The 22,834-nt window shown below is 32.8% G+C and overlaps 1 protein-coding gene across 1 annotated transcript in view; it reads right to left on the bottom strand.

Moving 5' to 3' along the window:
* Positions 1 to 11,083: 11,083 nt before the first annotated feature.
* LOC114326354 (platelet-activating factor acetylhydrolase) overlaps positions 11,084 to 22,834 on the bottom strand; it is a 31,350-nt gene continuing 19,599 nt past the window's right edge. Inside the window, exons 6-7 of the mRNA XM_050646173.1 lie at positions 16,224 to 16,397; positions 11,084 to 11,375 (exon numbers count right to left, since the gene is read on the bottom strand). Coding sequence (XP_050502130.1) covers positions 11,144 to 11,375; positions 16,224 to 16,397 — 406 coding nt within the window. The 3' untranslated portion in view covers positions 11,084 to 11,143. The remainder of the gene's footprint in view (positions 11,376 to 16,223; positions 16,398 to 22,834) is intronic.

Here is a 22,834-nt window from a genome sequence, read left to right as displayed (position 1 = left end):
TTCAGAGGAATGTACCATTGATTTAAGTGATTGTCGCGGCCAGTCATATGATAACGCATCCAATATGTCTGGCAAATAATAAAAAATCACAAGAAACTTGCTGAGTACATACCTTGCTCTGGATATTCTCTCAATTTGGTAGTATGTTTAGTAGCAGAATCCTGTCTGAACGCCACTCCCTTTTCCATTTTTTTACAAGAATTATATATATTTTGCTCGGCTTCCACATATAGATGGAAAATTTTGACAGACAACTTAAAATCACTTGTGAAATGTCTTAGTGAATTAGGTGGTCCGCAATAAACCGGGAGATATTAACAGAAGTTCAACCACGATTTTCTAAGTCCTGCCCTTTGCAATACTGGAAGGTTAGAGAAGGTACTTACAATTTGTGGAAAAATCCACGGGTTTCCTGTGACATTTTCCTGTGAAAATAAGATTTTCCATGAAAAAAAAATTTGGAGTTGCGATGAATTTTTAAGTCCTGCCATATCCATAGAATAACAGGATACTATCTATTTTATGAAGAAAATTTTTTGGGCAGGACGGTTGCAAAAGGACTAAGGGAGTATACAGATATACAAACATGTAATGAAAATAATGAAATTTTCATAATTTTCTAAGTCCTAACTTAATAAATTAACCATATTTATTTCAAAATGACCAAAAAAATGTTGGCATGACGTCACCTAATGTTTAACTGCACTTGTTTCTTGGAAAATTCTGTATAAAATTTTCACTCTGGTTCCGTGATTTTCTAAGTCATAAAATAGATTTTGTTATAAAATAAATAATTTCAGTAGACATTATTCAAAATGGCAGGATGTTTAATTACACCTTTTTTACTATATATAGTTAAAAAATTTGTAAGAAAATTCGTGGAAAATTACACGATTTTCTAAGATATGCCATTTCGCACATATCTCAAGAAGGTTAATATAAATCTATTTTCAAAGAGGCAGGATGGTTGTATAGTTATTTCGTATAAAAAAGTTAAATGTGTGTCTGTAAAATTATTTCAGGGTGTTATACAAACATATTCATAGCACCATAATTATCTGAGTCATACCATGTCGAGTATGCTTAAAAAACACTAATCTAAAACCGTTTACAACTTGGCAGGATAACCGCAAAGATGAATAATACAAAAAATTAATTTGTATATCATTAAAACAATCGTATCCTATTAAATAATATTTTCCTGAATAATGTCTCGGAATTTTTAAACACTTTTCAAATCTAATAGCAAACTGTAACATCTTTATTTTAAGTCATTAGATCATATTTTTATCTACGTAAACGCAATAAAAGTAAATAAACAATTTTTACAATTTATTGGTTATAGTAGGGAATTTACCTACCCATTATATTATACAGGGTGTCCAGAAGCTCTCATAACAAAACGAAAACCGGAGATTCCTCAGATAATTTTAAGAAAATTTAACTCAATTCACCTAGTTCAAAAATGCTTCCGTGGAAAGCTAGAGGTCTTTAAAGATGGCGTCTCGTAATTCATCATCGTCATAATTCAACCCGGATCTATCCAATGCTGGATATAGGTCTCCCTCAGTCTTCTCCATGCATTTCTGTCCTGTGCTGTTTGCATCAAGTTTCTGTCGATCCGTTTGATGTCATCAGACCGTCTGGTTGGCGGACGACCTCTACTTCGATATGCTTCGTCTAGAAGAAGCATATCGAAGTCTTGTAATTAGTTTCTTTAAAATAGCTGCAGAACGATTTTATTTGGAAAAACGAAAACTGGTACACTTATTTATCTTCCAGAGGTCAATTGTCAAATGTCAATTATCAATTGTCAATTTTTAGTACCGGTCATAGGGGTCCGTTTTGGGTACGGAAACGGATATTTTATTGAATAACTTTTCTTTCTAACTTTTAAGCATTTCTGATTCTGACACTGGATTTTAAATTCTAGGATAGTTTTGTACTAAAAGGTACTTTTGCTTTAATTCAGAAGAATACGCAGTGTTCTAGAAAAATCGATTTGAAAAATTTTTCGTTTTTTGGTTTTTTGAGTTTAAAAGAATTTAGAAAAATTCTATTTAGGAAAACGAAAACTGCTACGTTTATTTCTCTTCCAGAGATGAAGCGATTTTATCAATTGTGAATTTCTAATACTGGTCATAGGCATCCGTCTTGGGTAGATTAACGGATATTTTATCTCATAACTTATTGGTCTTTAAATTTTTAGACATTTTTGAGAGTAGAGTATTAAATTATGAGGTATTCTAGTACTAAAAGTTACTCTTGCTTTAAATCGGCAAATACACCGTTTTTTTCTAAATTTTTTAAAAATTTTTTTCAAATTCAACCAACGAAAAATTTTAAAATGGAATTTTCCAGAAAACCGTGCATCCTACTGACTTAAAGCAGGAGTACCTTTTAGTACTAGAATACCTCACAATTTAATAATCTAGTGTCAAAAATACCTAAAAGGGAAAGACAAAAAAGATTCCTATGACCGGTACTAGAGATTTGCTATTGATGGAAACGATTTATCTCTGGAAGAAGAAAAGGCGGACCAGTTTGTCTAAAAGCCTCGAAATTTAAGAATATGGCGTGTATATTAGTCACCCTGAGCACTAGGTGAAGATCTGTTCTAATGTGACATTCTTGTTCAGAAACTCCAAAAAACCACCTGAGTAATCTGTCTGTATCAATTTACTGCCGAAATTAATATATAAATATGGTATAGAAAATGCTTAACAAATAAAAGGTACCATAAAATATCATTTTATTATAATACTAAAATACAGGGTGTCCCATTTAAGAAAACTCAGAAAATACTCATTCCGAGTTTCAACCAACCCCGTATACTAAAATTAAACATTTTGGTATACTATTAATAACTGACAATAGTAGAATATAATAAAAATCGTTTAAACATAAATTAATAGAAGTTTGGGTATCAAATCACTAACAATATGTATAGGGTGTGAATGTTCCTACAAAATTAACAAAAAAACGTAATTATATTTTAAAGTAGCTCGTATAATATTTCAAAACACTATATTTTATTAAAAAGAACATCAAGTAGAATCCAAAAATGTAAAAATATACAGGGTATTCCATTTAAAAAACATAAATTTGTGTCCCCCTGTGAGAACGGGTAGCCCTGTATATTAGAAAATACTGTGAAATCATAGTCCTATCTGTGGCCCATGTTTTACCTTAATAACTTTTTTCGTATATCTTACGACAAACGAGTAATTGGACTTTGTCACACTAATGCCCCACCCTGTATACAAAATAACCATAAAACCATCCTGCCTCTTTGTAAATAGACTTATATTAAGATTCTTGAAACATGTGCAAAATGGCATGACTCATAAAATCTTTGACTTTTTCACGAATTTTCTTACAAATCTAGGACTCCTGCCGCCTTACAAGAACCGTTTAACCTTCCTGCCGAGTACCGAAAAAGTATTGATTGTATTTGAGCATTATAACTTTTTAAAGGCAGGACTAAGAAAATCACGGAATCAGTTTGAAAATTTTCCGCAGAATTTTCCAAGGGACAAGTATACTTAAACATTATCATTTTGATCATTTTGAGATAAATATGTTTAGTTTATTTAGTTGGCAGGACCTAGAAAATCATGAAAATTTCATTATTTTCCTTACATGTTTGTATACATATATACTCCGTTACCCCGCTTGCAACCCTCCTGCCCAAAAAATTTTCTTCATAAAATCGATAGTATCCTGTCTATCTACGGATATGGCAGGACTTAGAAATTCATCGCAAAACCCTATTTTTATTTTTTGGGAAAATCTAATTTTTACAGGAAAATGTCACAGGAAATTTGTGGATGTTTCCACAGATTGTAAGTACATCGTCTACCCTTCCAGTATTGCAAAAGGCAGGACTTAGAAAATCGTGGCTGAACTTCTGTATAATATCACCCGGTCTACAAGGGCGGACGCAACTAAAGCGTTATACACTGGTTTCAGCAAAAAAGCCCTTTTACATGCTTTTTGGACACTTTTGATACGGCTTTATTAGCTGTCATTTGACAAAATATTTTAGAAAGAGTTAACCTATCCAATAAGTATGTCCAGAGTCCTGCAATGGATCGGGGTTCTGTCCTTAAAGAGTATGAAGCTCTTTCAAATTACTTTACCTCAATCAGAATTAATTTTACAGGTAAATAGGGAGAAGTGTATTTTTGAAGTGTGTAAATTAAATAATTCCTAGCTGAGCGCTTTCGGCTTATAAAGCCATCTTCAGAGCTATGGTCAAAAGGTTCAAAATACCACTATGAAGAGAGATGGATTTCATGTACGATATAAAAATACTTCTATTTTCTTATGCAGTTTTTTTTAATTTACGGAAAAAAATGGAAAAAACCTTGTCTGACTGTTGAAAAATGCTTTGCTGTTGTTTTTGGGGTCGGAAAAGTTAAAAACATCTATTACAAGTACAAAGGACTCTCACACGAAAAATTACATTATATAAAACGAATATTTGATCATGGTAAGGTCAAGAAACCTTACCATATGAAACTGTTTTCGTTTATTCGTTTTAATATTTTATTGCAATAGTACGGAATATGCAGTGCGCTGGAATAAGTGTTACCCCCTTAATCATTTATTAATTTTTAGCACATAAGCAAAACGCTCGGACAGGTCGATTTTTAAAATAATCATAGTATATTATAGTATATTATTTCAAACACTTTTAAATGAGCTATCACATGATGTACGTTCCCATTTAAAAAAATCAAAGTTTTGCCTGTCACCTGAAGAAGAATCGCGTAAAGTTCGAAACATTGGTGTTATAATATACTTTAATTATTTTGAATACTGTGCTAGAAATAAATAAGTTATTAAGGGGGGTAACACTTATTCCAGCGCAATGTATCTTATTTAAACAGTGAATTTACATGTTAATTTTTTTTTAATTTCTTGTGACGTATCATATAATGTAGGTTTAGCCAATAATCGAAGTTATACGAGTACCTTTACAAAACAATATTATTTAAAAAATATAAGGAGTACCATGTATCATAATTATTATAATCTCCTTTATACATGTAAAAAATTGTATTGGTGTTATTTAATAGTTTAGCAAAATACATAATCAGCAACAATATTATTTAAAACATGCGAACCGTTTGTGCAATCACTACACTTGTTTAAACCTTTTGTTTGTTGAAAACTCGAAAGTTATTTAGTGCCAGTTTGTTTCAATTTTATATTTAATACAGTGTCTGTAGAAAGTAAAGTCCTGGATGCATTTTATTCAAATTTAGACATACCAGCAACTTATCAAGTATTTTCCAATTTTACTGCATGCAAAACCATTCGTATAATTTTCATTTTACGCAAAATAGAGATCTTAATGAACATTTGATGTCGACAAATAATTTCGAGTATTCGAAATATTCCGTCCCACTTCTTTTAACAGGCCCTGTATATCATATTATATTCATTTTATTTGCTTTTGATAGAGTAAAATCCAATATTCTTACTACATAAAATACAAGAAATTAAATATTTTTACTTTTCAAGCGATCGGAATTAAATAATAACGCCCCACTGTTTGAGACCCACTGATCATCTCTTAATTGCATATCGGCCGCCATAGGGTAGAAGGACTTTACACTATTTTCTCCTTAACTCGTAAAATATCGACCGCACGAAAAAAGTTGTAAAAAATAAATTCTAGGAAATCGCATTTGCAACAATTTCAGTTCCTACTATTCTTATCGAAAAGTTGAACATATCAGAAATATTCAGTAAAAACGGTTTCCTTGAAATTCAAGATGGCGGCTAACGCGGTTGTGGAATTCAGTCGCGATTTTAAATTTACACTACTATTCACTCCTCAAAGGTTAGGATACCTACTAAAAGGGGTAGATCGTCATGCAAGGTAATCTAACCCGACTGGACTAATGTAAAAACTCTCTAATCCCCGTCATCACATATGATAAATATTATAACTTTTCACACATAGAGATCTAGAAAAGTAATAAAAAATAATTTAATTACCTGAATATTTATAAATTAGGTTAGATTATAACTGGCCGATAAAATGTTATGGTAATTAATAAAAAAGTCGATATTTTCCGAGTTAGGGAGAAAACAGTGGTTATGGGGGTAAGCATGATTACTGAATTATCTCGTTTTTTTTTTTAATTTTACAACTTGAATGTACATAAACTAAAATGGAGAGAATTATATTTTATACAATTTTGATCTCTTTCATTTTTGCGCTGTTTGTTAGACCCGATAGACCTTAACCTTTAACAAGTTAAATAGACTGTAGAAATTTGCCAGAATATATTGCAACACGCACAAAGATTTTTATCTAAATGTTAGCATGAAAGTTTTTTAATCTAGTAGTACAATCCATTACATTAATTGATTCGCACAAACTCAATTTATAAGCATTATTACAATTGCTATTTAGCTTTAATTTACTGATTAGAAAGGTTCTCATTTTTTAATTGCTTGTTTAATGAAAATACTATGCAATAAAATGCACCGAGATACATTTTATGACACTGGTGACACGCATCAAACATTGCAAATGCAATATCCAGTCCAGTGAAATAACAGAAATTTTAATGAAATTGTGTTGTTAATTTATTTAAAAAATGTTGTGAATCCTTTATAAATGTTACTTACTTACTCCGTGGCGTTACAACCCTTCGTGATTTTTAATCAATTATTCAATCAACTATTGAATTATCTTATCACTCAACTATTAATGTGTAACAATAGTAGACTATATTAAAAATCGTTTGAACATAAATAAAAATTTTGATGTGAAATCACTACAATTCTACAGGGTGTGAATATTGTTACGAAATTAACAAAAAAACGTAATTATCTTTCAAACTACCTCGCATAATGTTACAAAACCCTATATTTTAAGAACGAAAACATTCCATTAAAAAAAACATAAGTTTGTCTCACCGTGACCATACGGGTGTCCCTGTATATTTGAAAATATTTTTTTAAGTTATGGTCCTATCTGTGCTCCAACTTTTACCTTAATAACTTTATTTCGTAACTCTTACGACAAACTAGTAATTGGACTTTGGCACACTAATGCCCCACCCTGTATATTTAGTTTTATTTTTATTGAGCCCCATCTTTTATTTTTTCCTTCTCGTCCCTTCGACCCTGAGGAAATCGGTTTTTTGATTCTGGTACTTCTGATTCTTGTACTTCTTGTTTTTTGGTTCTTGTACTTCTTCTGATTATGTGTTCCAGAGCTAAGTTGAAGAGTTATGGTGAAAGTACAGCTCCTTGTTTTAGTCAATTGTTTATTTCAAATGTCTCCGAGTATTGTTGTCCAACTCTCACCTTACATCGTAACTGTTCCATACACATTCGTATCAAACTGGCTAGTTTTTTTGTAAAGCCAAGTTCCTGCATCGCTACTCACAGTTCTAGCTCTGCATACTATATCATATGCCTGTTTAAAATCCAGGAACATCTGGTAAAGCTCACGATGCAACTCATAGCAGTTTTTCATTATCTGTTTTATTGTGAATGTCTGGACAATAGTAGAATAGACCTTTATAAATGTGTCATTATTATTTTCAAATGGTTGCATAATGTTTGCAACAGATAATGCTAAGCATTAAGCTCAGCGATCGCAAATTCAATGAAAACATAATAAGACGATCAAAAGTAACAGATGTAGTCCAAAAGATTGCCATTTTAATATGGAATTGAGCAGAACACATAGGAAGTATAGCGATACGCTTTAATTACTATTTTTGCTAAATTTTTAATAACTTTTCTCAAAACGAAATAACATTTAATATACAAACCATATGCTAACAATGGCCGTTAAGGAAATGTATCCCTAAGGAAATGAATACAGAAAGGTTGTCAACTTTTAAAACCCCAGATGTAGTAATTTATTGCTTTTTCTAGCCATATTGTAGAAACACAAACATATTAGCGTTTGTGGTTTTTTTCAGCCACAGCGGCAGTATCGACACAGCAGGCGAACGATTGAGTCACGCCCCAGCGGGCGTCGAGATAGACGCGATACGTCAACAACACATTCTTTTGAGATATAAGCAAAACACCTCTTTTATCGACACAAATAAATATATTATTGTTCATTGTTTACACTTATTTTTAATTGATTCCGTAACCTACCATCGGAAGGTGGAAGAATGGAAGGCAACCGTTGGACGAAGCGAATTGTTCAATGGAGACCAAGGGCAAATAAGGAAAGTAGAGGCAGACCTCAAACCAGATCGACTTGATCGAGCGACTTGCTGGTTGTTGCGAAAAACAATGAACAGAAATGAATGGGAACACCTATTCGACGGAATGAAAGAACATTCGATGGAATAGCTGTTGATGATTGATGATGTATAAAATTATTAAAAATTTTGACAGTTCACTACAAGAACACTTCATGGTACTATAAATAGGTTTAAGTGGTGTAATCACTTTATGAACTTTCGGTACCTACTCCCTAAAAATGAGATGGCTTGCTGTAATGAGATGTTATGAACATTTCCTTTAGGCGAAATATCAAGACCATTAAATGTTAAAATAAGTGAACATCAATCCATTTCATTATAGAAGCGTCAAAATGAACGTATTTTTAAAATATCATCATTCAATATTCGCTTGTCCACTGCTGAACATAGAGATCCCTCTCATAATTTTCAATCTGTTTCTATCTTGAACGTCTTGTTTTCAATTCTTATGGCAACCTTTTAGATCAACAGAAAGTTGCCTGGGTGTAACAGCATGTAGAAATAAAAATACCGGAAACGAAATGAAAGTCAGAATTTACAAAACAGTCATCAAACCAATGACATACGCGGCAGGAACACGACCTAACACAGAGAGGATGAACAGAATGTTAGAAACAGCAGAGATTATTAACAGACAAAGTTATGTCTACATAAAAAGAAGAAGAAGATTATTTCCATTGAAATAAATCATACCACTTGTAGTGGCCATGTCTATACAAAAAAAGAAGAAGAAGAAGAAGAAGAAGAAGAAGAAAAATACAGTACATTTCAATAGATTCTTCTCGTGTCTCTATCTTCTTGTTTTAACAACTCGAGTGACCACTCTGGACGTAACCCTCCCCTTGGCGTTAAACGATGACCTAAATACTTGTTAAATTAAACAATGTCTTCTTCTTCTTCTTCTTCTTCCTCTTTATAAGCAATTCTGCTTGTTCATTGGCGGATTGATACCTCTATGGAAGGTTGTCACTCCATCTTTTGCGCGGTCGGCCGATACTTCTTCTACCGATTGGTGATTTATCTCGTGCTATTTTGACTACACGTGTCTCCCCCATTCTGGTTATGTGGTTGTTCCATTCTTTTTTCTATTTAGTGTCCATTCGTTTATATACTGTACGTTACATTGTCTTCTAATATCTTCGCTCCTCTTTCGATCTCTCAGTGTATTTCCTGTAATTCTTCTCAGTACTCTCATCTCTGCCGTTTCCAGTAGTCTTTGTGTTGTGGCTGTATCGGGTCTTGTTTCTGATGCATATATCATTATTGGTCTTACACTGGCTTTATAAATTCTTGACTTCATCTCAGTGTTAATACATAGGCGTAACCAGGGGGGGGGTTTTGGGGGTTATAACCCCCCCATTGGGATGTACTTTGAGCTCTATACACTAACACCATAGCCCTCAGAGACCTTCCAGTAGTTGTAACCCCCCCCTTTCAGGTAGTTGTAACCCCCCCCCTTAGGATCATCCTGGTTACGCCTATGTGTTAATATGTCGGTTTCGCCATATAGTGTTATTAAGGCATCCTGCCAATCTATTTGCTTTTTGTACTTGATTTCTCACTTCTTCGTCTAGGTCTCCGTAACTTGACAATGTAATTCCAAGGAATTTTACTTCCATTACTTGTTCAATACTGATACCATCAATTGCTATTTTGCATCTGATTGGTTCTTTACTGATTACTATTGTTTTGGTTTTCTGAGATGAAATTGTCATGTTGAATTCTTCTGCTCTTATCTTAAATCTGTGGACTAATATTTGCAGACTATCTTCATCTTGGGCTATCAATATTGCGTCGTCTGCGTAGCAGAGTATTTTTACTTCTTTGTTTCCCATTCTATATCCTCTTCCTTTGTTGACGATTTTGATGATTTCATCCATGATTAAATTGAAAAGCATAGGACTCAATGAGTCTCCCTGTCTTATTCCGCTGCCTATATCTATAGGTTCTGTAAGTTGTCCATCTATTCTGACTTCCATTTTGTTGTTTTGGTAGATGTTCTCAATAGTTTTTATGATATCTAGAGGGACTTCTCTATTATACAGAAGATGGATTACATCTTTGAGTCTTACTCTGTCAAATGCTTTCTTTAAGTCAATCAGACATAGAAATACTGGTCTATTATACTCTAGTGATTTCTCAGTAATTTGCTTTATGACGAATATTGCATCTGTACACGATCTTTCAGTACGAAAACCCTGTTGTTCATCTGCTAAACTTATCCTCTGATTCATTACGTCTTGTAAGATTTTAGTTTATGATTTTGTTTTATGTGTTTTATGATTTTGTTAATTAATGTTGTTAATTGTTCTGTCATTGCTGCTCCACAATATTTCAGTAATTCGTTTGGTATTCCATCCTTACCTGCAGCTTTTCTGTTCTTCAGCTTTTCGAGTGTTTTTCGTACTTTCTGTACACTTATATTAACATCTTCATTTGTGGTAATTTCTGGTGTTTCCGGTTCTAGCATCATTTGTTCTTCCTCTGCATAGAGCTTTTTTAGATAGTCAATCCATGTATCCTTTTCTATGTGTTTTGGTTCTATTAGTTCCTTTACCTCCGTTCTTTGACCTCTTATAAAGCGCCATATTTCCTTTTGGAGACCATAAAAATCATGTTCCATTTCTTTCGAAAAACGTTCCCAGTGATAAAAAAACTCCGCCTGCAGTTTTGTTTGATGTGATCGAGTAGCTCGACAGAACTGTTGCCGGTCCCAAGCCCGGATAAAGGAGGAGGAGGTCTACAGCCAGGTTAGCACGCTACTGATAGGCGTTAAAACCATAGCTCATAGAAACAGGATTATGCCTCGGAAATTAAACAATGTGTATGCCAAAATATTTATTAGAACCATTAACATTAAATAACAACAATTAAAAATATTATAACTACTGCTGCCAAGGCTTCGTTAAGCCTTTCTCATAAAGATCACTTTTCACTTCGAGGTATTTTCTAAAAGTTTCGACGTTCCTTGGAACACCGACATGCTCATTTAGGAACATAAAAATTAACGCATTATTGATGTTCAAGGCTTCGTGTGGATCGAGTTTCTTCATAAAGAGGTTTAGCCAATATCCAGAGACTAGAACGGTGTCAGTCTGATTTTCGTGTGTAGTTTGCCTAAAAAAAGTAAAAATGTGAATATAAATAAGCAATTGGGCTTCGTAAGTCTTAAATTTTTATTCAACTTGACCAGAACTACAACCGGAAGTCGATATTTGAACTCTTTCTGTAACTTTACGTCTAGGCTATTGATTATGTTCAAAATAAGAGAGCTAAAAGGAACTACAACGTTAACAGGATTTTATTATCTCATGTAGTCAATGGACCTCTAAATTTGAAAAAACTGCGGAGTGTTACCATTTAAATGGGTGCGTTTTTGAGAAATGGGTGAATTAGTCCCTAGGCACAGGGTGAATTAGGGTGCATGCTATGCACTTTTGGTAAAAAGACGTCTACAGGAAAATTGTTGCAGGTTAAATTTTCAATCGAAATATTACATTTTATAGTCAATAATATTTTTTATTTACAAAAATATATTCAAAAGAAAAGCAAAAAAACAACACGAAAGAAAGCAATTTTGTTGTTTGCCTCATAACTGTTTTCCACGGAGATATTGGTATAGACATTGCTTCAGCAAAAAATAACCTACACTCTTTCTCTTTTAAATGGCGTTTAGTAGAAGTCTCTGGGATTTACATTTTTCGACATAGGATTTTTCAAAATTCGCCGCTCACAGCATTTTTAGGTCATTTTCCCCATTATTTCGCAAACATTGTTCTGTAACTTTTTTTACGCATTTATAGGTATATGCAATGCATTTATTAGAAAGAGGATACAATTACCTTTAAAATGGTATTTTGCATAAGGTTGCTTGACTATTTTGAAGCAAGTTCTGCTTTTTTTTTGGTTTTATACTTTTAATGATTTTTGATATTTTTATGATTATTTTTTAAATTTGTCATTATGACTTTTTTTCTTGTAAATTTAGGGATATACATTGTATAATAGAAAACAGCATATTTTCTTTACTTTAAAATGGTGTATTCCAAAAAAACCTAGCACTATTTTTAAACAAGATATCCGTAGGATATCCAAAAGTATCAGTAATTTGAAAAAATTTTAAAATTTTTTATTTTTTTTTTTTTCAATTAGAAGAATATCATGGCATACTATAATATAATTTTTAATTCCAAATAATTTTTCTTGATAACACTTTTCGATATTGTGAAATATAAAGGTACTTTACTCCTGAGCAAATTCATATTTTTAACATACCTCGCACACTAATAATAAAATTTTATATCTGATGATTGCATTTTAGGTTTCAGACAAGGCAGAAGATTTTATAAAGAATAACTTTTTTTCATAAAATTAATACTAAAAAAGTGTTCCATATGGTTCCAACTATTGCATGTGTATACTTTGAAAAAGCATATATTGTTTAAAAATAGTCCTAGAATTTTTTACAGTACACCATTTTAAAGTAAAGAAAATGAGCTTTCCTTTTTATTCGACAATGTATATACCCAAATATACAATAAAAAAAATATAATGAGAAATTTAAAAATAATCGTAAAATATATCAAAAATCATTAAAAGTATAAAACTGAAAAACCATATCTTGCTTAAATATAGCTATACGGCCTTCTACTATAGATCATTTTAAAGGTAATTTACTTCTCTTTCTACTAAATGTACCATTGCGTATACCCAAAAATGCGTAGAAAAAAGTTACAGAACAATGTTTGCGAAGTAACAAAGAAAATATCCCAAAATCGCTGTGAGTGGCGAAATTTGAAAAATCATATTTTGGAACCTGTAAATCACAGGGACTTCTACCAAACGCCATTTTAAAGAAAAAGGATAAAAGTTTTTTTTTTTCTGTGAAGCAATGCCTATACCTTTATCCCCATGGAAAAAGTTATGGGGCAAAAAACAAAATTGCTATCTTTCATGTTTTTTTCTTGCTTTTCTTTTGGACATATTTTTGTAAAACAACATGTTTTACATTAAAATGTTTTAATTCGATAGTAAATTCAACCTGAAACAATTTTCCTATAGACGTGTTTGCACTAAATGTGCATAGAACTCACCCTAATTCGCCCTGTGCCTAGGGACTAATTCACCCCTGTCTCAAAAACGCACCCATCCAAATGGTAGCACTCCGCGGTTTTTCCAAATATAGAGGTCCATTGACTATATGAAACAATAAAACCCTGTTAACGTTGTAGTTCCTTTCTAAAATACATAATCAATAGCCTAGTCGATTGATATACGATTTCACTATTTTCAGGTAATTTTTGTCAAAAGTCCGGTCATTTTTGCCAATCTTTTTAACCCGAAGTATATATTTGTTCTCGTCTTGCTAAAGCGCCTGGAATGATACATGGCTTGTACTATTTTGAAGACTTTAAGACAGTACTTCCGGTTGAAACCTTGGAACCGGAAATCCCAAGTCAAATTTCTCACATTTAGTGTCATCTTTGGGTGGTAAGATCTCATTTGACACCTGATTTGACGTTATATATGTTTTAATAACGGAGGACTTGCGCTCACAGACAGACAAATGGACGGAAAACTTCTTCTTCTTATAGTTCCTTCTCCCATCGGAGGTTGGCTATCATCACAGCTATCCGTACCTTATTGACGGCTGCTCTGAAAAGATCTACTGAGCTGCAAGTATACCACTCTCTTAAGTTTCTCAGCCAGGAAATTATTCTTCTACCTATGGATCTTTTTCCCTTAATGTTGCCCTGCATTATGAGCCATAATATCTCATATTTCGCACCTCTAGTAATGTGGCCCAAATATTCCAGCTTTCTTGTTTTGACCTTCTTTATCACCTCGCAATCCTTTTGTAGTCTTCTTTTAACACTTCTGCATTCGTAACTCGTTGGATCCATGGTATTTTCAAAATCCTTCTATAGCACCACATCTCAAATGCTTCCTACTTCTTTATGTTGTCTACTTTTAGTGATGGACAGACAGACATGGATAGGTCATTCATTTTTTCACGGTCATTCTTTTTAATGTTGTAAAATGGGTGGAACCAATAACAAGAAAATAAACAAACTATAATCGGATTATTAATACAGCAAAGAGTTGTGTTACAGCCGATTTCTTGATACTTCTTCCGGTGACGTCTGGACTCACTGGACTGTGTCCAAAAACTTGAAGTATTCGCGATTTTTGTTATTGAGCATTGTATTTAATTGATTCGGAATAAATCGAATGTTCTATTCAAAACTATTTCAGTTGATGTAATGCTTGAAAGAATTTTCTAAAATTAAACCTTTTGAGTGACTGTAGCGTATGCAAATGCACTTTAGGCCAGTACATAAAAATCCTACAAGTAAAATATAGAGTAAGTATTTCTTGTAAATTGTTATAAAAGAAAAAAATATAATAAAAAAAATAAAAGGTAAAACATATAAAAAAATATATACAAAAAAAATATATAAAAAAAATGATTGAAAAAAAATATATTAATTAAAAAAATATAATAAAAAAAATATGTAGATAAAAATGAACGACGAACTTGGACAGTCCATAGTAAAAAGCTTTCGAATTAAGTAGAGGGCTAAAGAAGAATGTTGCAGTTTTTGATGTGGAACTCTGAGAGCACCATTTAGAAAAAAAATACAAAAAAATATATTATAACAATTAAAAAAATATATAAAAATAACTATTTATTATGTTCTCATAATCACACTCCATTTCTACATATGTACTGAAGAAAAAGTCCTAAAAACGTCGTTCATAGACTTCTCTTTATGGACAGAGGACCTCTAATTTGGGGTCAAAATGTCTGTTTCTTCTTATACTCATATGTGCTTTCTTTTCCTTGAAGTAAAAACTAATTCCAAATAGCTTGCTACACAGGTTCCCCTATCTTCCATTAAGCGCTTCCCATTTTTATTCGTTTGAAAGGCCTCTCGATATCATTAAGTAGGCAAAATGTCAGATATATCTCATTTTTCATTTTGACCGAAGACATCGGTTATATTGGCTTTGAGAACCGCTGTAGTTTATGGTTTGTTCTCATATATCTTCAACTCAAGAAGTCCCAAAATAACAAGTCCAACGAGGTCAAATCGCACGATCAGAGTGGCCAGTTCGCATCACCTTCGCCTTCGTGAACCATGTCCCATGTCCTCAACTCGCTCTTTCAAAATGAAGGTTTACTGCTCATCATTCAGGATCACGTTATACCAACCAAAAATTACGTGAAATATATCGTCAAAATCCGTTAGATCTAAAACAACAAATACGTATATAGATGTAAATCTTAAGACACCGTCCAACATCTTACCGGGAATTGCCAGGAATTTTCTATAAATGAATACAAGGAATAGTATGATTCGATAAGAAAGATCCTTTATCAAGGAACTTCTCCAATCCCCATATTAGCAATACATTGGTGAGCATGGAATGCTTGAGCATAGAACCTACAAGCTATATTGGGACCACACAGTGCCCACAGACCAGCCAATAGCACATAATAAACTAGATCTCATAAACAACATTAATTTGGTGTGGCCATACCTAACAACAACAATCTACATACTAAATACTAAATACACTGAAAAGATCGCCAAGTACAGAGATCTGGAAATTCAAATACGAAGACAATGAAGAATGCAAAGTACCCAGACAATACCTATTATTATCTATACTACTTGAGTCATTTCGAAGAACCTCCTAGAAAGCATAAAAAAGCGGCATCTGAATAAACATCTTTATAAGACCATGCAGAAGACTGTACTACTCTCGACGGCCAGATATGTACGAAAATGTTTGGTAGATACTCCAGCATACCAAGTCACCTAGGGCTCGATAACATGGAAAGAGTTCCACCAAAGCTCAATCCTTTTGATTTGAGTTGAGTGAATTTTTCCCTTAAAGGGAGTGAGAGCCGTATGGCTTAATCTGGATTTGAATAAATACTAATATTAAGACTCTTACCTAATTGTATACATTTGTAACTTGTGATTTTCCATAAACTTGGCCATTGCGTTAACGTTGGTGGTGATGTGGAATGTTTGCGTATTTATAAAAAGTACAGGCTTCCCGAAAATTTTATCGTGCAAGTCGTCGTCTTTAATGGGAAACATCCATGGATCTAATGCAATACATTGCCTGAAAATAGAAATAAATGGATAATATGGAAAACAGGAATATAATTCAGATTATTTCATTCAAAGGAGATTCTGACCAATAGAAAACTAGTACATAAATCTAAATTAAATCGATAATTTTTGATAATTTCCCGTCGTCAAGTATATTACGTCAGATACCCTTCGTTGCTACGAAAAAATACATTCAGTGACATTAATGACAATAATTAATGTTTTAAAAATTATAAAAGTGATGACTTTCAACCGTAAAATATTTATAACAGCTGTGTGTTTAATTGTACTAATTTGTACTTACATAAATAAATTACAATAAAATTATGGTTTTGAACAGTTTTATTCATGAAATAATCGCAACAAATTGCACTCGATCTCTAAAATTAATGTAGAATTTTTGTCTTCGTGACACTTTTGGCATAATTTCACTCGCCTTTGGCTCGTGAAATTAAAACTGTTAAACTGTCACTCGGGAAAAATTCAATAATTTTAGAGCTCTTGTGCAATTACTACTGATAATTCTATAATGATATTTCCTTTGCCAATTACTACTTTTTACGATTATTTGGCAAAGGCTCGTTTTGGTTTTTCTTCTTGATGTTTGACTTATACACGTTTTATCTTATAGTTTTTGGGATAAAGATCACAGTCCTCCCGCTGGGATCTTCAAGAATCCTCAATCGCCGGCGATACAACAATGAGGACAAAATCATCTAGACTGCAACAATGAACTTCATCTGGACTGCAACAACCAACACCTGTAGGCCTGGTGGCCCTGAACACCTACAACCCCAGAGCCCGTTGCAGAACCAACAGCAGTACCATTTGACATCAAGAATTTACCATTGAACCAGATACCAAAATCCATAAGTATAATTTAAAAATTGTTAGTTTTTGGCAAGAATTTGAATATATCTGTTAATGCATTTAATAATTCATATTTTTATTATATCTTTATTGAACAATAAACATGATTGGTTAATAATACTGTTTTATTTGCTTCGGTGGCGACGCGTGACTTTTTCTAAAGTGTTACCAAAACCAGATGTAAAAAATCTTATTTCAAAAAATATGGGTAAATGTATATATGGCTTTAATAACATCATTTAGTTGACAGAAGAGGTAACTTACAGAAGAAGAATTCCGCTATTATTATTTTCGATTCTGATTGTTCTTGTAATTATTCTTGTATCTCTATATCATCGTGGCCGGTTTTAGCGTTCGTGGAGGAACAGTTCTGAATTGAGTAGGGGCTCTTTAAATCCTCGCGGAAGATAGACTAGGCGCAGAACATGGCGCGATCCAATGGCTGATAAAGAATGCTCCTACAGATATGTAGGGCAGGTGCGAATTAGGTGTAACCAAATAAGCACCCGTGGATCAACTGAGAACATGGAATGAGATAGCAGCTACATCATTACTGAATCAAAGCTATAGCGTTATCATTTCTCAAAGATAGCCAAAGAACAATGCAGCTTCGTACCAGGAACATCGCCATAGGAATCGCCTGGAGGCATTTTAAATGTGTTTGTATAGAAGAATGCTCGGAATGTCCTGGATAGCGATACAGACCAACGAAGCTATATTAAATAGAATAATTACCTTTCTTGGGTTGTGGAAAACTTTTAAAACAAGAAAAATTTAATAACTAGAGAATGCTTAGAGGAGACCGAGTCATCATAAAAGGCAAAATCGAGAAGATACTATTGGAGAAAACTTGCTTCCATTCTAAATTTTCAGAGTTCATATCTAAGATTAGGACAAGACGAACACACCCTGAGAAACTGAGCTAAGCTATGGTGAACGATAGCTATCTTGGATGATTGAAGTATTATTTTCGAATGGTATTTCAATTAGCTGGGGTAGTCTATCGCCTTTTTTTTATTTCGTTTCAAAACTATATATTAATAATCTAAGACATAATATCGTTTCTAGTGAATATTTCTACTCCCTCTCCCTCTTTATAGCGCCATTCGAACGAACGTGGGTTGACTCACTTCAGTCATTAGAAAGAAACTTCTAATCACCTAGTGTGCTTCTTTAAAGACATAAAATCCGTTTTCTTTTGTTTTGTTAAAAATTTTGGTGATATTTATAGAAGTGCTATAAGGTGAGTAAGCAAGTTTTATCACGTTTTTCATTCAAATATGATAGATACGTTACTGAATTTTAATATTGCGTGCTTTGAACCGTCTTATATCTTTTACGTTAGAAATTTCTAATTTTATTTGAAATTATGTCTGTTGGGGCAAAGCGGACGGGGGAAGACGGGATATTATCCCATATTGCCCGCTCTCCTAAATTGCCACTACTTTACAGCATTTAAACTTTGTCAGAAGAATCTGACTAAAACTGATGAAAAATGATGAAGATTGTGGTTGCGTAACCGGGGCAAAATGGGAATTTCGGACTGATAAGTTAAGTTCTTTATAACCAAATAACTAAGCAATTTGGATTATAAATGAAGTAAGTTATATGAAGTTTAATAGCAAGTGATCTTGTCTGACTTTGTTAATTTTTAATACACAGTTTAGCTTTCTTTCTATGATTTTTCTTTCTTAAGTGTCCCGTTTTGCCCCGGTCTCCCCTACCATTAATGCAAGTGGGTCCCAATATCCTCCTTAATATCTTACTGTCAAAAGTATTAATAACGTTTTTTGTATTTTCTGTCATGATCCATGTTTTTACGCCATAATATGTGTAACGTTTCGAACGTCACACCGTTGTTTTTTATATATATTTAAACACTTTCAGTTATTTTCGGCCCATGGTATTTAATTCTCGTTTACAATAATTTCCTTTCTTAATTTTCACTTCTATTCGTCCGTTTCTATATTTTCTTATTTCTATCTCCTATAAATGCTCTGACTAGTTTCTAAAGTCCCCTCGTATTCTACTCAGTGACTATATCTGCTTCGGCGCTGTCACATAGCGTTAAAAGCCCCACCAAAAGAGAGGCTTCCTATAGGATGAGTACTCGATACGAATAATTTTCCAATTCTTTCTCCATAGAGAAAATACATAATAATATACTAAGTTAGAATTATTTCGTGGCCAGGTCTTTTTGCCAACCTGGGTAAGTAATAGAAAATATTTCTACATTTTCTTTATACCAATAATTGTTAACATGAGCACTGTGACAATATTTGTTTAATAATTTTTATTTCAGTTAGTTGGTAAAAACCATATTGAGTTTTTGTGTTAACTTTTTTTTTTTCACAAGCTTGCTGTAATAAGTTTTAATAAATTTCGTTAACATGAATCGTTCAGATGTAGATTAATTTTGTAAATATATATTTATGATCGCATATCAAATATTGAACGATTCTCCAAAGAAGCAGGAGAAGTCGGCCGAACATCTGTCGACCAGAGTCCACAACAACGGGAACTCCTGGGAAAGTTCAGTTAAGTCCACAGTTTTTGAAGTTACACTTCTTTAGGCGCGATTGAGAGTAAAATTTCATAATACTGCGCGCATGCGCACACAGACAGTATGGCGTTTAGTTGCTGAATCTTTCAAGTTCTGTATAAATATATGAGTGCAAGAAAAGGTGTGAAAAGAATATATTAGTGTTTTTAGTAAATAAATTTATTATAATTTTTGTGTCTTTGGATTTGTCTTCCTCAGGAGTAAGATGAGTATTATTAAAACATTTTATTGCATATTTATTATACTGCACCTTGTCTGTTTGTTACCGTGAATTGTCATTAGGTACGTCCGAACCGATACAGACACAGTCCTCGTAGCCTATTTGGTATTTATAGCATTCGGCCAGAGATCGAGAGGTCTTGAGTTCGAGTCCGGAGCAAGCATATACTTTTTTTTTATTTTTTTGAAAGCGGTAAGCACAAAATTAGTTTGTTGTTTAAAAAAATTAAAACAAACTGTTTAAAGTATATTTATTTTTAAGAAATCATATAATAGAAGTATCACTTCTTACGCGCGTAAAAAGTACACACACATTCTTTTTTTTTCTTGGCTTGAGCATCGATTCCTGATTCGCTGATTTTAATTTTCAAAGTTATAAATTATTAATTTGGTTACATAGTAAGATATAAGCAATAAGATGTAATTAAGTATCTACTAGTTGAATAAAGAATGTGTTGAAAACTTCTTGTTCCGTCAATAATTCCTAATTTCTTCATATTAATTAGTTTATGCCGAACAACACCCCTGAGTGGTTTCAAATTACAGAAAGGTGAACTAGCCGCTTCATATGTTGCTATTGGTCGTATGACGGCTTTATATTTCTACTTCCAAATCGCGTGTGTGCAACGTCCCGTTCTCACATGTGGTTCACTGTTGGAATTTGGACGACCGATATACAATCGACCGTCCAAAATCGGTGTGTGTAATTATCGTAAGCCTATTAATTTATTTACTATAAGTAAACTCGTGTTTCAACTATGTTGTTTCTATTAAAAGAATGTAGTAAGAAATAAATGAGTATCTGGCAGGTAATTACTGTTAACAAACCAATTAACAGTAATAAGTTTTGGAATAAAAATAGTTCATTTAATAATTAAATTTAATTAATAATTATCGGCTATGGTGATCGTTTGAGACCAACACCGGAAAAGTTTAATGTATGGATGGAAATTGTCCAAAATAAGCTTATAGACCCATTTTTCATAGCACAGACGAAAACTTGGCTGGTGCTAAGTATTTAGATTTACCGAATAACAAATTTTTTATTCAATTACTTTTAATGGGAAATAAGCCACAATTTTACCAAAAAAAATCATTTTATTAACGTTTTGAAGCCCAAATCGGGTTTCGTTGTCAAAATACAAAATACTACTGAGTATTTTGTATTTAATATTATATTATAATATAAAATAGAGTAGTATTTTGTATTTTGACAACGAAACCCGATTTGGGCTTCGGAACGTTAATAAAATCATTTTTTTGGTAAAATTGTGGCTTATTTCCCATTAAAAGTAATTGATTATAAAAAGGCCACAAGAAAATAACTTCAGAACAACATTAACAAATTATTGTTTCCTGTGTTTCAACAGAATGGCCAGTTATTACCACAAATTTTTAGGTTTCAACAAGATGAAGCGCTTCCCCACTATTATCAACAGGTTAAAAAAATTTTGAATGCGAATTTTCCAAATCGATGGACTGGACTTATATAATCCATGAGTGGTCTGCTCATTCTCCAGACCTTAATCCGTTAGATTTTTTGTTTTTATTTAATATTAGGATTTGAAACCAAAGAATTATTGATGAATGTGCACTAATACGTGGAGAAGAGGTGTGTTGTAAAAAATAACTCGCGAATTGAATAATAGACCTGCACGTTATCAGTAGATAAACAGCAAACTTTTTGAAGATTTAAAGTGATTTTTTAAATTGTTACTCTCAGTAGCTTTGTTCCGTATTATTTATCCGTATTTATTAATTATTATATCCTTACCATTCTCTCATAGTCCAGAAAGCCACTGTGCATCCGCTAGGAAAAATGTTCTAATTCGGATTTTTTGCACAATCTTACTCAAAAAGGACTCCTTTTAACAAATTTCCATGTTGCCAGGACAAAAAAGTGGTCAAAAATTTTTTAAACGTTTTTTTTTTCCTAAAATTATTTTTTTTGCATGGAACAAAGTTTTTTTAGGTTTTTTGGATCATTCCAAACAGAAAAGGTCTTTAGTAACTTTTCTCTAAAAATGATAGTTTTTGACATATTAGCGATTAAAAATTGAAAAATTGCGAAATCGGCCATTTTTAACCCTCAAAAACTATGTGAAAAACTGAAAATTTGAATGTTGCCAAGGTAGGTAAATATTCTTTAAACATCGATTGATGAAATTCCGAAGAGTTTTTTGCAACACAATATTCACAACTACTTTGTTTTTTAATTGCTAATCAAGCGCGCGCGACACTATTTTTCACCGACAGTATGGTGCAAATGAAAGGAATAAATTCGTTATTTCGTAAACTGGTGACTTTAAGGAAAAATCCCGAAACAGGTCGATATTTATTTTTAAGTTATGATATTGTGGCATATATGGTATACTAGTGACGTCATCCATCTGGACGTGATGATGTAATCGATGATTTTTTTTAAATGAGAATAGGGGTAGTGTGCTAGCTCATTTGAAAGGATCTTCAATTCTCTATTCAGTAATATAAACATTTACATAATTATTTATACAGGGTGTCCAAAAATGTTTTATTAAATTAAATTATTTGACAAAAAAGAAGTAGAAGGACAATATTATAAATAATTATGTAAATGTTTACATTACTGAATAGAGAATTGAAGAACCTTTCGAATGAGCTACCACACGACCCCTATTCTCATTTAAAAAAATCATAGATTACGTCATCACGCCGAGACGGATGACGTCACTAGTATACCGTATATGCCACAATATTATAACTTAAAAATAAAAATCGACCTGTTTCGGGATTTTTCCTTAAAGTCGCCGGTTTAC

Source organism: Diabrotica virgifera, chromosome 3, assembly GCF_917563875.1.
Source record: "Diabrotica virgifera virgifera chromosome 3, PGI_DIABVI_V3a".
Taxonomy (NCBI): Eukaryota; Metazoa; Arthropoda; class Insecta; order Coleoptera; family Chrysomelidae; genus Diabrotica; species Diabrotica virgifera.
This window is presented reverse-complemented; position numbering and strand designations above follow the sequence as displayed.